Genomic DNA, 18,091 nt, shown 5'->3' with positions numbered 1-18,091 from the left:
ACTTCTTTTACCTTCGTCTATCACACAGCTACCTTCTATTTACCTTCTATTTACCTTCTTTTGACCTTCTTTTACCTTTAATTTTACCCTTGATTTAACTTCTTTTAACTTCTGTTTACATGTTATTTCCTTACCTTTACCCTGTTTTTACCATCAAATAACCTTAATTTGTACTTTTATTTACTTTATTTGACCTTTTCCCCCCAATATAACCTTCCATTTACATTATTTTACCCTTTATTTACTTTCAATTTACCTTGTGTTACCTTCTATTTACCTTCTATTTTATTTATTTGACCTTTTATTCACTTCATTTTAACTTCCTTTTATATTTTTATTTACCTTCATTTACCTTCCTTTTACCTTTCTATTTACCTTTTTACCTTTCTATATACATTCTTTTATTTTCCTTTTACTTTTCTGTGTACCTTCTTTTACCTTCCTCTTACCTTTCTATTTACATTCCTTTTACCTTTATATGTACCTTCTTTTACCTTTTATTTGTCTTTTTTACATTCTATTTATCTTCTTTTACATTACTTTTACCTTTCCTTTTACCTTCCTTTAACCTTTCTATTTACCTTCTTTTACCTTTTTATTTACATTTTTTACCTTTTCTTTATCTTTCTATTTGCCTTACTTTTCCTTTATTTTTACCTTCCTTTTACCTTCCTATTTACCTTCTTTTACATTCCTCTTACCTTTTTTTATCTACTTTTGCTTCCTTTTAACTTTCTATTTACCTTATTTTATCTTCTATTTACTTCCTTTTACATTTTTATTTACCTTCTTTTGCAATCATTTACCTGTCTATTTACCCTCATTTAACTTTTCTATTTACTTTATTTTCCCTTTCTGTGGACCTCCTTTTACCTTCTATTTTCCTTCTACCTTCCTATTGACCTTACTTTTACCTTTCCATTTACCTTGTGCTTACCTTTTTTTTAGCTTCCTTTTAACTTTCTATTTACCTTATTTTATCTTCTATTTATTTCACTTAACATTTTATTTTAATTTTTTTTTACTTTCAATTTACCTTATTTTACATTCCAATTACCTTTCTGTTTACCTCCTTTTGCCTTCTATTTACCTCCTTTTTCTTTCCTTTTACCTTTCTATTTACCTTCTTTTACCTTCCTCTTACATTTTCATTTACCTTCTTTCAGCTTCCTTTTAACTTTCTATTTACCTCCTTTTACTTGCCTTTTACCTTTCAATTTGTCTTCCTTTTACCTTTCAATTGACCTTTCTTTACCTTTTGATTTACCTTCCTTTAACCTTTGTATTTACCCTCATTTAACCTTTCTATTCGTCTTTCTTTTACCTTTATATTTACCTTCTTTTGCTTTCCTCTTAAATTTTCATTTACCTTCTTTCAGCTTCCTTTTTACTTTCTATTTATCTCTTTTTCCTTTCTTTTTACCTTCTTCTACCTTTCTGTTGACCTCCTTTTGCCTTCCTTTTACCTTTATTTATTTACCTTCTTTTGCCTTCCTCTTACATTTTTGTTTACCTTCTTTTAGCTTCCTTTTAACTTTCTATTTACCTTCTTTTACATTCCTTTTACCTTTGTATTTACCCTAATCAAACCTTTCTATTTACCTTCTTTTACCTTTCTATTGACCCACCTTTTACCTTTCTATTTAACTTATTTTATCCTCTATTTACTTCCTTTTACATTTTTATTTACCTTCTTTTACCTTTCTATTTATCTTCTATTGACTTCCTCTCACCTTTCTGTTTACCTCCCGTTCCCTGTCGTGTCCTGCAGGTGAGTTTGTGCGTGCTGCTGCTGCGTTACCAGCCTGAAGGCGACATCCACGGCTTCGTCAACTTCCTGTCGGAGGAGCAGAACGCGGTGAAGAAAGAAGGCGTGCTGGCGGAGTGCGAGAAGGACGTCTGCTCGCCGACCAACGAGGGCGAGGAGTACGGCGGCCTGCCCACCAACACGTGCGGCGCCAAGAACCTGCCCTCCCTGGACGACAACGAGATGCTGATCGGCAGGCCGGACAAGAAGGCCTACGCCAGCTGCCACCCCAACTACGGCACGGTGGACATGGCGAGCGGCTTGGAGGCGGAGGAGGAAGAGGGCGGGATCACGCGGCGCCTGAAGAAAGTCATCGGGCCGCGTTACTACACCTTGAGGATCAGACTGGGACTCCCCGGGAAGATGGACCGTCCCACGCCGGCCACCGGCAAGACCGTCACCGTCTGCGTGCTGCTGCTCTTCCTGCTCATCTTCGCTTTCTGCTCCTTCCTCATCTTTGGTGAGCGCCCGCCGACACGCCCGCAGACACGCCCGCCGACACGCCCGCATACACGCCCGCATGCACGCCCACCGACACGCCCGCCGACACGCCCGCATACACGCCCACCGACACGCCCGCAGACACGCCCGCCGACACGGCTGCCGACACGCCCGCCGACACGCCCGCAGACACGCCCGCCGACATGCCCACCGACACGCCCGCAGACACGCCCGCAGACACGCCCGCCAACACGCCCGCAGACACGCCCGCCGACACGCCCGCAAACACGCCTGCCGACACGCCCGCAAACACGCCTGCCGACACGCCCGCAAACACGCCTGCCGACACGCCCGCCGACACGCCCACCGACACGCCCGCCGACACGCCCGCCGACACGCCCGCAGACACGCCCGCCAACACGCCCGCAGACACGCCTGCCGACACGCCCGCAGACACGCCCGCCGACACGCCCACCGACACGCCCACCGACACGCCCGCAGACACGCCTGCCGACACGCCCGCAGACACGCCCGCCGACACGCCCGCAGACACGCCTGCCGACGCGCCCGCAGACACGTTGAGTCGGCATTAATAGTACACAACCAATTAGGTAATAGTGATACGAAACAAAGTGCTGAGTCAGCATTAATAGTACACAACAATGTTGTTATAGTGATCAGAATCCAAATGCTTAGTTAGCATTTATAGTACACAACCAATGTTGTTTCAGTAACAAGGAGTAAAGTGCTGAGTCAGCATTATTAGTACACAACCAATGTTGTAATAGCAGTTGGAAGTAAAGTGCTGAGTCAGCATTAACAGTACACAACCAATGTTGCACTAGTGATAATAAACAAAGTCCTGAGTCAGCAATAATAGTACACAACCAATGTTGTAATAGGGATAATAAACAAAGTGCTGAGTCAGCATTTATAGTACACAACCAATGTTGTAATAGAAAGAAGAAGCAAAGTGCTGAGTCAGCATTAATAGTACACAACCAATGTTGTTATAGTGATCAGAAACCAAATGCTGAGTCAGCATTTATAGTACACAACCAATGTTGTTTCAGTAACAAGAAGCAAAGTGCTGAGTCAGCATTAATAGTACACAACCAATGTTGTAATAGCAGTTGGAAGCAAAGTGCTGAGTCAGCATTAATAGTACACAACCAATGTTGTAATAGCAGTTAGAAGCAAAGTGTTGAGTCAGCATTTATAGTACACAACCAATGTTGTAATAGAAAGAAGAAGCAAAGTGCTGAGTCAGCATTAATAGTACACAACCAATGTTGTTATAGTGATCAGAAACCAAATGCTGAGTCAGCATTTATAGTACACAACCAATGTTGTTTCAGTAACAAGAAGCAAAGTGCTGAGTCAGCATTAATAGTACACAACCAATGTTGTAATAGCAGTTGGAAGCAAAGTGCTGAGTCAGCATTAATAGTACACAACCAATGTTGTAATAGCAGTTAGAAGCAAAGTGTTGAGTCAGCATTTATAGTACACAACCAATGTTGTAATAGAAAGAAGAAGCAAAGTGCTGAGTCAGCATTAATAGTACACAACCAATGTTGTTATAGTGATCAGAAACCAAATGCTGAGTCAGCATTTATAGTACACAACCAATGTTGTTTCAGTAACAAGAAGCAAAGTGCTGAGTCAGCATTAATAGTACACAACCAATGTTGTAATAGCAGTTGGAAGCAAAGTGCTGAGTCAGCATTAATAGTACACAACCAATGTTGTAATAGCAGTTAGAAGCAAAGTGCTGAGTCAGCATTAATAGTACACAACCAATGTTGTAATAGCAGTTAGAAGCAAAGTGCTGAGTCAGCATTAATAGTACACAACCAATGTTGTAATAGCAGTTAGAAGCAAAGTGCTGAGTCAGCATTAATAGTACACAACCAATGTTGTAATAGCAGTTAGAAGCAAAGTGCTGAGTCAGCATTAATAGTACACAACCAATGTTGTAATAGCAGTTAGAAGCAAAGTGCTGAGTCAGCATTAATAGTACACAACCAATGTTGTAATAGCAAGTAGAAGCTGTTACAAATCGAGCAGACGTGCATGACTTCCAGACTAGTAGCTGGCTGGGTTGACGGCTCATGGAGGTCCGGAGGTTGCCTACAGCCGCAGCTGTCAGAGAGTGTGCCCGGTGGTGTTTGTGCCCCAAACTAACCTCCTCCTGGCGTGTGTGCCCTCCCAGGAGCGGGCAGCATTGGTGAAGGTCGCTGGTGGGCGCTGGTGCTGCTGGTGGTCTTCCTGGTCTTCCTGGCCCTGCTGGTCATGGTCATCCTGCAGCAGCCCGAGAACCCCAAGCGGCTGCCCTACATGGCGCCCTGTGTGCCCTTCGTGCCCGCCTCCGCCATGCTGGTCAACATCTACCTCATGCTCAAACTCTCTGCCATCACCTGGATTCGCTTCTCCATCTGGTGCCTGGTGGGTAAGTAGCACGTCTCACACCTCATGCCCGGCGGCACCACTAGGGGGCTCCACATGACAATCATTATGACTTTATGGCTGTTAATTGGTTCCGGGCATGGCCGTGATAATCAGTGACCGCCTCTCGTGGATACTTCTAATGCAGTTTATTTTATTATTTTAACTTAATTTAGACATTTTTTGCTTTAAATTTGAAAAAATATGTAGAGTATGTTGAGAAATATAATTGGCTGAAGCTGCAAACTTTGAAAAGAGGCGACTTGTAAGGAAATAAAATAGAAATTCCTGTTAGCAAAAGATAACGATATCTATAATAATAATAATAGTAAAGCACTTTACATTGAGCAAACAACCTCAAAAGTGCTACAGTGTATTAAATAATAATAATAATAATAAAAAGGTACTAAAATAAATACAATATAAAAACTACAACAGCCTAATAGCTACAACTAGTATGCATATACTGTATCTATAAAAATATATTTTTTTAAATAATGTTTTTTAAGCCTTTTTTAAAAGCATCCACAGTCTGTGGTACCCTCAGGCGGTCAGGGAGAGCGTTCCACAGACTGGGAGCAGCGCAGCCGAAAGCCTGGTCTCCCATAATTTGTAGCTTTGTCCTTGGAGGTTGGAGGAGGTTAGCCTGTTTGGAGCGGAGGTGTCGTGTGGAGGATCATACCCAACTATTCTTGGGTACTGATTAATGCGGAGGGCTACCAGTTTGATACACACCTAAATAAATTGTATTTCTGTCCGTCATACTGTCGTACTTTTTTTTTCCTTTTACGGAAGGTTTTTTTGTAGAGAATAAATGATGAAAAAACACGTAATTGAACGGTTTAAAAGAGGAGAAAACACGGAAAAAAAGAAAATGTAATTTTGTAACATAGTTTATCTTCAATTTCGACTCTTTAAAAATCAAAATTCTACCGTAAAAAAGAAGAGAAAAACTGGCTAGTTCGAATTTTTTGAAAAAATTAAAAAAATAATTTTGTAGCTGAGATAGGCGCCAGCGCCCCCCGCGACCCCGTAAGGGACAAGCGGTAGAAAATGGATGGATGGATTTATGGAACATCATTAGCAATTTTAGAATTTTGATGACATGTTTTAAATATGTTAAAATCTAATCTGCACTTTGTTAGAATATATAACAAATTGGACCAAGCTATATTTCTAACAAACACAAATCATTATTTCTTCTAGATTTTCCAGAACAAGATTTTTAAAAATAAATTCAAAATACTTTGAAATAAGATTTAAATTTGATTCTACAGATGTTCTATATTTGCCAGAATAATTTTTTTGAATTTTAATCATGAGTGTGAAGAAATATTTCACAAATATTCTTCATCGAAAAAATAGAAGCTAAAATGAAGAATTAAATTAAAATGTATTTATTATACTTTACAATAAAAAAAATAAATTTACTTGAACATTGATTTAAATTGTCAGGAAAGAAAAGGAAGGAATTTAAAAGGTAAAAAGGTATATGTGTTTAAAAATCCTAAAATCATTTTTAAAGTTGTATTTTTTCTCTAAAATTGTCTTTCTGAAAGTTATAAGAAGCAAAGTAAAAAAGTAATAAGAATTTATTTAAACAAGTGAAGACCAAGTCTTTTAAATATTTTCTTGGATTTTCAAATTCTATTTGAGTTTTTTCTCTCTTAGAATTAAAAATGTCGAGCAAAGTGAGACCAGCTTGCTAGTAAATAAATACAATTTAAAAAATAGAGGCAGCTCACTGGTAAGTGCTGCTATTTGAGCTATTTTTAGAACAGGCCAGCAGGCGACTCATCTGGTCCTAACAGGCGACCTGGTGTTGGTGACCCCTGGTCTACATCATCAATATGATTTGCATGAATGGCTGGGCAGAAATACACCAAAAAAACAGAAACACACCAAAAAAGTGTTAATATTTGATAATACCTCTGCAGAATGATTGCAATATAAGGAATATTATGTAATATCAGTGTTTCCATCCATTGTGTCTCCATCTCATCGCTGCCTGGGGGGACGATAGACTACAGACTGGGTGAAGTAGGCCTGCTTCGGCGCATGAAGAAGCCTACAATTTTTGGTTAAGTTTTCTGCTCCGTATGCTGAATGGCAATACACCATATATATATCCATATTTCTTCTGAAAGGTAAAAACAAAACAGTCCTAGATACTAAGTGTGTCATTATTTTGTCTTAGTAAGTCAATATTTACTAAGTCAATATCAGTATATCCATATCAATATTACTAGTAAGTCAATATTTACTACCATATTTCCTTGAATTGCCCCCGGGTATATAGTATGCACCTGACTAGAATTACTGCCGGGTCAAACTCCTTTCGCAGAATATTATTTTTATTAGCGCATGTCTAGAATTTCCGCCAGGTCAAACTCGTTAAGCAAAATAATTAGCATATGCTTAGAATTTCCACCGGGTCAAACTCGTCACGTCACCGGCGACACTTCACCTGTCATCATTTTCAAAATGGAGGGAAGAAGATTAAGAGCTATTCAGTAGGATTTAAGGTCCAAGCTATTGAATATGCTAAAAAGAACAGTAAGCAGCTATGTTTTATTAATATACCGTAGCTGCGTGTGTCAAATACGAGTCATTAAATGACTCCCGCCTCCTGGTGGTAGAGGGCGCTAGTGATCCTTCTTGCGACTACTCGGCTGCAGAAGAAGTGACAACAAGCAGCAAGAGTTTATTTTTTCCTCTCGCTTGCACTTTTAACATGGAGGATTACATATCTAAAATAAAACCGTTTTCTAAACTGGACTTTCAATGGAAGCAGGAGGTAATAAAGGAAGACAGAGAGACTTTTAAAACTGAGGAAAGATAAGGAAGACTTCTATAAACAAGTTATCGATGCTTTTGATCAGAAGGAGCTGCGCATGGACTTCATTTATAAGTAAAGGTAAGACCATAATACTGTATTTTTAATTAAATGTGATTTTCATGATGGTATCCTTACATCACACTCAAATTTTTAAGCGCAGGCCTAAATTTACCGCATGCCTTTGGTAAACGCCGGAGTGAGAAGAGGTTTTAAATTAATTAGCGCCCCGGCGGCAATTCAAGGAAATACAGTAAGTCCAAATAATGACACACTTAGTAAGTCAGGTAACTAAGACTGTTTTGTGTTTTGCTTTTACTCTACGGAAAAAATATCGAGATATATGTGGTATATTGCCATTCATCATATGGAGCGGAAAACACAACCGAAAATTGTCCTAGATTGTAAAAAAAAAACGCTGTTTAAAAATAAAACCTGACTGACTTGTTAGACCAGGGGTGTCCAAACTTTTTCCACTGAGGGCCACACACTGATAAATCAAAGCAAGCGGGGGCCATTTTGATGTGTTTTTATTGCAAAAACCAATACAATATTTGTGTAAAAATATACATTTAGGCCTCCACTCAGGCTTGATCCCAGGGACCCCAAAGGATTTTGGTCCAAAAAATATTTAAAATGTGTCATTATTTTGTATTATTGTTACTCAAGGTTTAAATCTCCAGATCAACATTAGGTCTCAATTTAACGATTTTAAAGATTTAAGTTGTATGCCATTTTTGTCAAAGAAAACCCTGTTTTGTTATGGTAAAAAAACACAAAAATGCAATAGTTTCCCCCAATAGAATTTTAAAGTGGAATATTTGAGATTATAGAATAATTGGAGCCTTAAAAATGTCAACACATAACACCATTGATTTCAATTTGATATTATTTTTTTTTAGCAATGACACAAAAACAAATCACAAATCCAAAAGCGTCCTACTCATTAAAAATAAAACACTTTTTTTTTGTTTTACTGTTTACTTTAAACACAATTATCTTGAGACGAACTTCGGATCCATCTGTCAATTATAACTTTTATTGTTCATGTTTTTTGTTTCTTCTTATTAGGTCCTTCTTTAAGAAAAAAACAACAACTTTTTTCTTTATATGGCAAATACAAAAAATGCAACAGTTCCCCCAAAAAATATCTCCAAGTGGAATATTTAATGTGACATTGACTTTGATTAATTATTATTTTTTTACATTAAATAACCGCCTGCATGGCTCCGCTCTGAACAGAGGACAGCAGAGGAGGACGGCTAAGCAGGATATATACCTTATGTTTCATTTTTACCGTCATTAACAGCATCATAAATGACTTGTAGCTTGTTACAGGGACAATGGAGGCTCTCTGCCTTCCAAACCACTGCTGCTCAAAGCCTCCGCTGCCACTGCTCTCGTCAAGTTGTAAAAAAAAAAAAAAAAAAAGGAACTCCGTAGCACCGAAAGTCCGCGACGATAAACGTGTTTATGACCGATAAGACTACACAAATACACCCATCCTAACAAGTATATGATAAATGTAGACAACTTTTCCTTTTCTTTTACTTTCATACTGCAACAGTGATTGGATGTTTACTGAGGGCTGAGGGGTGTGTGTGTGCTGCGCAGCCTGTGGAATGGTGAATACACGCACAGCGGAGGGAGGGATGAGAGGGAAGCCGACACTACTATATCGTGTGTGTCCCTTTTTCGGCGGATTTTTCCGCTAGTGCAGATCATTTTGTCAACTTGTGATGTAGTAATTTTGTGAGTTTATTCAAATTTGCTTTCTCAAATTTTGATTTGAGGGGGCAAGACATTTATTTAGGGGGGCTCTGCCCCCTCTTGCCCCTGCGTAGAGCCGGCCATGTTAAGGCATAACGATGTAGTTGACAGCCATAACGCCGTTGTCGGTGTCGGTGTTACTTTGGTCGTCTCCCCGGACAAAACAAGGTTGACGCGACGTTCTGTGGCAGGCGTGCTGATCTACTTCGGCTACGGCATGTGGAACAGCACCTTGGAGATCACGGCCAGGGAGAAGGAGGTGCACGCCTCCACCTACCAGCGCTACGACCAAGGCGTGGACGAGGGCTTCTGCGGCTTCGAGGACGACTTCTACCCGGCCTGTGGGTCGCCCGAGGCCGGGTCGGGCCCGGTCCGCGCCCCCCAGGCGGTGCCGGAGTGCGACGGCACGCCGATTAAAGGGGGTTCCGCTCCTCAGCGGGCCTTGTCGGAGGAAGACCCCCTGGACTTCTGAAAGGGGGACCTGGGAGGCTGCATGTCCAGCATGATTGGTGTCTTGGCCTACATTGTCACCCCCACACTCCACTGCTTGCTTTGGCTGACGAGGACCCAGAACCCACTGAGCAGCCCGATAGGAGCCTGCAGACGTACCAAAAGACGAGGCAGGGAACATAACGACTCTTCTTATCGTGAGAAAAGCTTTCATCGAAACGTCCGAGCGAGAACGCCACTGAGCTGTTCTCACACCTTGGACTGTTCTTGCTCTTAGTGCCTTCACCTGATTGTCTCCAACTTCTTTGCTGTTTTCTTATCCGCACGTTTGCTTCCTTCTGCTCTTTTCTCTGCGCTTCTCTCTGCTTCCTTTTCTTCATCACCTTCCAGATCAGACCCTGCCATTCATTATTCAATCAGACATTATTGTGAGGTTGTTGGTTTAGTTTTCCTAAACATCAGATATACCTGCTTTAAAGGCCTACTGAAAGCCACTACTAGCCACCACGCAGTCTGATAGTTTATATATCAATGATGAAATATTAACATTGCAACACATGACAATACGCCCGCTTTAGTTTACTAAATTCAATTTTGAATTTCGCGCAAAGTGTCCTGTTGAGAACGTCGGTATGATGACGTGTGCGCGTGACGTCACGAATGGTAGAGGACATTTTGTTCCAGCACCGTTATAAGTCGTCTCTTTACATCGCATAATTCCACAGAATTCTGGACATCTGTGTTGCGGAATAATGAATAATGGAGACGTCAAAGAAGAAAGCTGTAGGCGGGAAGCGGTGTATTACAACCACCTTTGGCAACACAAACACAGCCGGTGTTTCTTTGTTTACATTCCTGAAAGATGACGGTGAAGCTTTACTATTGAACAGAGCGGTCAAGCGAACACGGTTGGATTGGACCACACACACAAAGTACAGTGTATTATGCAGCCATCATTTCCAAAGATTGTGTTTCGAAGAGAGTCCCTTGCAAAGGGCAGAGATGGGCATCGCCAAATTACCAAATTGTAATTTTGAATTTCGCGCAAAGTATCCTGTTGAGAACGTCGGTATGATGACATGTGCGCATGACGTCACCCATTGTAGAGGACATTTTGTTCCAGCACCGTTATAAGTCGTCTCTTTACATCGCATAATTCCACAGTATTCTGGACATCTGTGTTGCTGAATAATGAATAATGGAGACATCAAAGAAGAAAGCTGTAAGTGGGAAGCGGTGTATTACGGCTACCTTTAGCAACAAAAAACCACAGCCGGTGTTTCTTTGTTTACATTCCTAAAAGATGACGGTGAAGCTTTACTATTGAACAGAGCGGTCAAGTGAACACGGTTGGATTGGACCACAGACACAAAGTACAGTGTATTATGCAGCGATCATTTCCAAAGATTGTGTTTTGAAGAGAGTCCCTTGCAAAGGGCAGATATGGGCATCACCAAATTGTAATTTTGAATTTCGCGCAAAGTATCCTATTGAGAACGTCGGTATGATGACGTGTGCGTGTGACGTCACGCATGGTAGAGGAAATTTTGGTCCAGCACCGTTCACAGCTATAAGTCGTCTCTTTACATCGTATAATTCCACAGTATTCTGGACATCTGTGTTGCTGAATAATGAATAATGGAGACATCAAAGAAGAAAGCTGTAAGTGGGAAGCGGTGTATTACGGCTACCTTTAGCAACAAAAAACCACAGCCGGTGTTTCATTGTTTACATTCCTGAAAGATGACGGTGAAACTTTACTATGGAACAGAGCGGTCAAGCGAACACGGTTGGATTGGACCACACACACAAAGTACAGTGTTTTATGCAGCGATCATTTCCAAAGATTGTGTTTCAAAGAGAGTCCCTTGCAAAGGGCAGAGATGGGCATGGCCACCACCCGTCGACTGGTGCTGAAGAAAGGTGCGGTGCCGACCTTCAGGTTGTACAGGTACCACCATATAATCTCACTAAAACACTAGTAACACAATAAGCAGATAAGCGATTTTCCAGAATTATCCTAGTAAATGTGTCTAATAACATCTGAATCGCTCCCACTGTACAGTCTTTTTTTTTTTTTCTCTAGTCCTTCACTCTCACTTTCCTCATCTACGACTATTGCAACACATGCCAATACGGCCTTTTTAGTTTACTAAATTGCAATTTTAAATTTCACACGGAAGTATCAAGCTAAAACGTCGCGGTATGATGAGGCGTGCGCGTGATGTCACGGATTGTAGCGGACATTTTGATCCAGCCCCGATCCAAGCTATGAGTTGTCGGCTTTAATCGCATAATTCCACAGTATTCTGGACATCTGCGTTGCTGAATCTTTTGCAATTTGTTCAATTAATAATGGAGACGTCAAAGAAGAAAGATGTAGGTGGGAAGCGGTGTATTGCAGCTGCCTTTAGCAACACAAACACAGCCGGGTGTTTCCTTGTTTACATTCCCAAAGGTGAAGCTTTACTATGGAACAGAGCGGTCAAGCGAACATGGATGCCGACCACATGTCAACCGGCAGGTTTCGGTGAGAAAATTGTGGTAATAAGTCGGCTCTTACCGTAGTTATGAGCGGCGCTTGCGTCCTCCTGCAGCTGCGTCGCTTCCCTCAGAGACACTGGCGGTCACCACACCCGTGGCCACACCCCTCTGACTTTCACTAAAACGCTAAAACACTAGAAGCACAATAAGCAGATAAGGGATTTTCCAGAATTATCCTCGTAAATATGTCTAATAACATCTGAATCGCTCCCACTGTATAGTCTTTTTTTCTAGTCCTTCACTCTCACTTTCCTCATCTACGACTATTGCAACACATGCCAATACGGCCTTTTTAGTTTACTAAATTGCAATTTTAAATTTCACACGGAAGTATCATGCTAAAACGTCGCGGTATGATGACGCGTGCGCGCGATGTCACGGATTGTAGCGGACATTTTGATCCAGCCCCGATCCCAGCTATGAGTCGTCTGCTTTAATCGCATAATTACACAGTATTCTGGACATCTGTGTTGCTGTATCTTTTGCAATTTGTTCAATTAATAATGGAGACGTCAAAGAAGAAAGATGTAGGTGGGAAGCGGTGTATTGCGGCTGCCTTTAGCAACACAAACACAGCCGGTGTGTCCTTGTTTACATTCCCAAAGGTGAAGCTTTACTATGGAACAGAGCGGTCAAGCGAACATGGTTCCTGACCACATGTCAACCGGCAGGTTTCGGTGAGAAAATTGTGGTAATAAGTCGGCTCTTACCGTAGTTATGAGCGGCGCTTGCGTCCTCCTGCAGCTGCGTCGCTTCCCTCGGAGACACTGGCGGTCACCACACCCGTGGCCACACCCCTCTGACTTTCACTAAAGCGCTAAAACACTAGAAGCACAATAAGCAGATAAGGGATTTTCCAGAATTATCCTAGTAAATGTGTCTAATAGCATCTGAATCGCTCCCACTGTATAGTCTTTTTATTTTCTAGTCCTTCACTCTCACTTTCCTCATCTACGACTATTGCAACACATGCCAATACGGCCTTTTTAGTTTACTAAATTGCAATTTTAAATTTCACACTGAAGTATCATGCTAAAACGTCGCGGTATGATGACGCGTGCGCGCGATGTCACGGATTGTAGCGGACATTTTGATCCAGCCCCGATCCAAGCTATGAGTCGTCTGCTTTAATCGCATAATTATACAGTATTCTGGACATCTGCGTTGCTGTATCTTTTGCAATTTGTTCAATTAATAATGGAGACGTCAAAGAAGAAAGATGTAGGTGGGAAGCGGTGTATTGCGGCTGCCTTTAGCAACACAAACACAGCCGGTGTTTCCTTGTTTACATTCCCAAAGGTGAAGCTTTACTATGGAACAGAGCGGTCAAGCGAACATGGTTCCTGACCACATGTCAACCGGCAGGTTTCGGTGAGAAAATTGTGGTAATAAGTCGGCTCTTACCGTAGTTATGAGCGGCGCTTGCGTCCCCCTGCAGCTGCGTCGCTTCCCTCAGAGACACTGGCGGTCACCACACCCGTGGCCACACCCCTCTGACTTTCACTAAAACGCTAAAACACTAGAAGCACAATAAGCAGATAAGGGATTTTCCAGAATTATCCTCGTAAATATGTCTAATAACATCTGAATCGCTCCCACTGTATAGTCTTTTTTTCTAGTCCTTCACTCTCACTTTCCTCATCTACGACTATTGCAACACATGCCAATACGGCCTTTTTAGTTTACTAAATTGCAATTTTAAATTTCGCACGGAAGTATCCTGTTGAAAACGTCGCGGTATGATGACGCGTGCGCGTGATGTCACGGATTGTAGCGGACATTTTGATCCAGCCCCGATCCAAGCTATGAGTCGTCTGCTTTAATCGCATAATTCCACAGTATTCTGGACATCTGCGTTGCTTAATCTTTTGCAATTTGTTCAATTAATAATGGAGACGTCAAAGAAGAAAGATGTAGGTGGGAAGCGGTGTATTGCGGCTGCCTTTAGCAACACAAACACAGCCGGGTGTTTCCTTGTTTACATTCCCAAAGGTGAAGCTTTACTATGGAACAGAGCGGTCAAGCGAACATGGTTCCTGACCATATGTCAACCGGCAGGTTTCGGTGAGAAAATTGTGGTAATGAGTCGGCTCTTACCGTAGTTATGAGCGGCGCTTGCGTCCTCCTGCAGCTGCGTCGCTTCCCTCAGAGACACTGGCGGTCACCACACCCGTGGCCACACCCCTCTGACTTTCACTAAAAGGCTAAAACACTAGAACTACAATAAGCAGATAAGGGATTTTCCAGAATTATCCTCGTAAATGTGTCTAATAACATCTGAATCGCTCCCACTGTATAGTCTTTTTTTCTAGTCCTTCTCTCTCACTTTCCTCATCCACGAATCTTTCATCCTCGCTCAAATTAATGGGGAAATCGTCGCTTTCTCGGACCGAATCGCTCTGGCTGCTGGTGGCCATGATTGTAAACAACGTTCAGATGTGAGGAGCTCCACAACCCGTGACGTCACGCGCACATCGTCTGCTACTTCCGGTACAGGCAAGGCTTTTTTATTAGCGACCAAAAGTTGCAAACTTTATCGTGGATGTTCTCTACTAAATCCTTTCAGCAAAAATATGGCAATATTTGGAAATGATGAAGTATGACACATAGAATGGAGCTGCTATCCCTGTTTAAATAACAACATCTCATTTCAGTAGGCCTTTATTGTGTTTTACCAAGCCAGTCGCACCTGTTGCTCACCTCCTCTGAGGTAGAAGGAGGGCGTGGTTGTGTGACGTTGAAAAAAGATGTCTGTTATTCGACCACCAAACATCACAGCAGGTTCTGGACCTGGGCGAATAAAGGCTTGGGAGCAACACGCGACCCTTTAAAGGCCTACCGGGGCAAGTGTGCTGACCAGCGAGCTAAAAGCAGCAGGATGCCGGACCACCTGGGTTACAACGGTGCCGTGACTTGGATGAGAGTGAGGTTTTTAGCTCGACGGTCAGCATACCCGCCTCTCATGCGGGCGACCAGGGTCCGCCTCCCTCTGCACGATAGCTTAAAGGCCGGGGGGGTCGACCCAAATCTGTTGCAATCATTCTGAGATTGTCCTTTTTTTTTTTTTTTGCTTTTCAAAACGTACAATCAGCTCGTCCGCCCAGAGCGCCCCCCCCCCAGCCTCTCCCCCCTCCCACACACATGCACGGTCATCAACCTCCCACGCTATGTCAGATAAGCTAATGCTGAGTGTGGGGGGGGGGAAGGGGGCGTGTCCTCCCTGCGTCTCGTCCTTTTGTGTCCCTCTTTGCTGCATCCGTCCCCTTTTCAAGGGAAGCCTTATTGGTGTGACGCACTAAATGTGAGGAGGACACCACCAACCCCCCCCCCCCCCCCCCCCCCCGACACTACCCATCCATCCATCCATTTCCTACCGCTTATTCCCTTTCGGGGTCGCGGGGGGCGTCAGCACCTATCTCAGCTACAATCGGGCGGAAGTTGGTGTACACCCTGGACAAGTGGCCACTTCATCACAGGGCCAACACAGATAGACAGACAACATTCACACTAGGGAGCATTTAGTGTTAGTGAAGTGAAGTGAATTATATTTATATAGCGCTTTTCTCTAGTGACTCAAAGCGCTTTACATAGTGAAACCCAATATCTAAGTTACATTCAAAGCAGTGTGGGTGGCACTGGGAGCAGGTGGGTAAAGTGTCTTGCCCAAGGACACAACGGCAGTGACTAGGATGGCGGAAGCGGGAATCGAACCTGCAACCCTCAAGTTGCTGGCACGGCCACTCTACCAACCGAGCTATGCCGCCCCATGTTGCCAATCAACCTAGCCCTATCTTCCTTTATTATTCATACATGCAGCCCCTCATGTCCAAGTCATTTCAGAACACACACACACACACACACACACACACACACACACACACACACACACACACACACACACACACACACACACACACACACACACACACACACACACACACACACCCCTTAGTCACCTCCTGACTCAGCCAAAAGACAAAAATGCAAAAAAAAAACAAACAACAAGAGACGCTTGATTGTAAACTTTCACCATATTTCTTCTTCTTCTTCTTCTTCTTTTTCTTCTTCTTCTTTTTGTGTGTGTGTGTGTCTGCATGGTGTACTTGTGTGTGTGTGTGTGTGTGTGTGTGTAACGTGTGCTGCTGAGTGTCAAGCATGACAACTTGCATGTGACGGTGACAACGTAACAAGAAAAAAAAAAAACACGACACGTCAAATTCCGAGACACTTTCACAAACTTCCAGTAGCAAATTGTACGAAGGACTGAGCACTAAATTAATAAATGACCAAAAATACTAGTTTGTTAGAATGTTGCAGTACATTTTATGAACAAATGTTTATTAAAAATGTGTTCAGCAGCATTTTAGGACATTTCCCCCCCCAAAAAAACACACTTTGGAATCATTCTTAAAGGCCTACTGAAAGCCACTACTAGCGACCACGCAGTCCGATAGTTTATATATCAATGATGAAATATTAACATTGCAACACATGACAATACGGCCGCTTTAGTTTAATAAATTGCAGTTTTAAATTTCACACGAAAGTATCAAGCTAAAACGTCGCAGTATGATGACGCGTGCGCGTGATGTCACGGATTGTAGCGGACATTTTGATCCAGCCCCGATCCAAGCTATGAGTCGTCTGCTTTAATCACATAATTACACAGTATTCTGGACGTTTGTGTTGCTGTATCTTTTGCAATTTGTTCAATTAATAATGGAGACGTCAAAGAAGAAAGATGTAGGTGGGAAGTGGTGTATTGCAGCTGCCTTTAGCCACACAAACACAGCCGGTGTTTTCTTGTTTACATTCCCGAAGGTGAAGCTTTACTATGGAACAGAGCGGTCAAGCGAACATGGTTCCCGACCACATGTTAACTGGCAGGATTCGGTGAGAAAATTGTGGTTATAAGTCGGCTCTTACCGTAGTTATGAGGGGCGCTTGCGTCCTCCTGCAGCTGCGTCGCTTCGCTCAGAGACACTGGCGGTCACCACACCCGTGGCCACACCCCTCTGACTTTCACTAAAACGCCAAAACACTAGAAGCACAATAAGCAGATAAGGGATTTTCCAGAATTATCCTCGTAAATATGTCTAATAACATCTGAATCGCTCCCACTGTATAGTCTTTTGTTCTAGTCCTTCACTCTCACTTTCCTCATCAATGAATCTTTCATCCTCACTCAAATTAATGGGGAAATCATCGCTTTCTCGGTCCGAATCGCTCTCGCTGCTGGTGGCCATGATTGTAAACAATGTTCAGATGTGAGGAGCTCCACAACCCGTGACGTCACGCGCACATCGTCTGCTACTTCCGGTACAGGCAAGGCTTTTTTATTAGCGACCAAAAGTTGCAAACTTTATCCTCAATGTTCTCTACTAAATCCTTTCAGCAAAAATATTGCAACATGGCAAAATGATGAAGTATGACACATAGAAAGGAGCTGCTATCCCCGTTTAAATAAGAACATCTCATTTCAGTAGGACTTTATTCAAATTTTCAAGATTTTTTCAGAGATTACCCAAAAAGTTACCCACACAAATCGGTCAATCGTACAAAAGATGTTACCGCATATTTTGACGATTTTCTCAGAACAATCTAGCTGTACAGCGAAAAGTCCCGTACTAGAATGACAGCGTACAAAAAGTTCAGTAAAATTAGGAAATTGTACAAAAAATTCTGTAAAATAAGGACAGCGTATAAAATGTTCAGTGAAATAAGGAAATCCAATAAAACGTTTGGTATGGGGATATTGTACAAAAATGTCAGTGAAATAAGAAAATCGTACAAAA

The 18,091-nt window shown here is 42.3% G+C and overlaps 1 protein-coding gene across 1 annotated transcript in view; it reads left to right on the top strand.

Moving 5' to 3' along the window:
- The window catches only part of slc7a14a (solute carrier family 7 member 14a), a 42,788-nt gene extending 27,423 nt beyond the window's left edge, over positions 1 to 15,365 (top strand). The window contains exons 8-10 of the mRNA XM_061896286.1: positions 1,772 to 2,267; positions 4,464 to 4,700; positions 9,494 to 15,365. Of these exons, the coding sequence (XP_061752270.1) occupies positions 1,772 to 2,267; positions 4,464 to 4,700; positions 9,494 to 9,774 (1,014 nt within the window). The 3' untranslated portion in view covers positions 9,775 to 15,365. The remainder of the gene's footprint in view (positions 1 to 1,771; positions 2,268 to 4,463; positions 4,701 to 9,493) is intronic.
- Positions 15,366 to 18,091: the final 2,726 nt, after the last annotated feature.

This window comes from Nerophis ophidion, linkage group LG03 (assembly GCF_033978795.1).
Source record: "Nerophis ophidion isolate RoL-2023_Sa linkage group LG03, RoL_Noph_v1.0, whole genome shotgun sequence".
Lineage (NCBI taxonomy): Eukaryota > Metazoa > Chordata > Actinopteri > Syngnathiformes > Syngnathidae > Nerophis > Nerophis ophidion.
The sequence above is the reverse complement of the archived record's forward strand: the minus strand, read 5'-3'. Positions and strand labels throughout refer to the sequence as shown.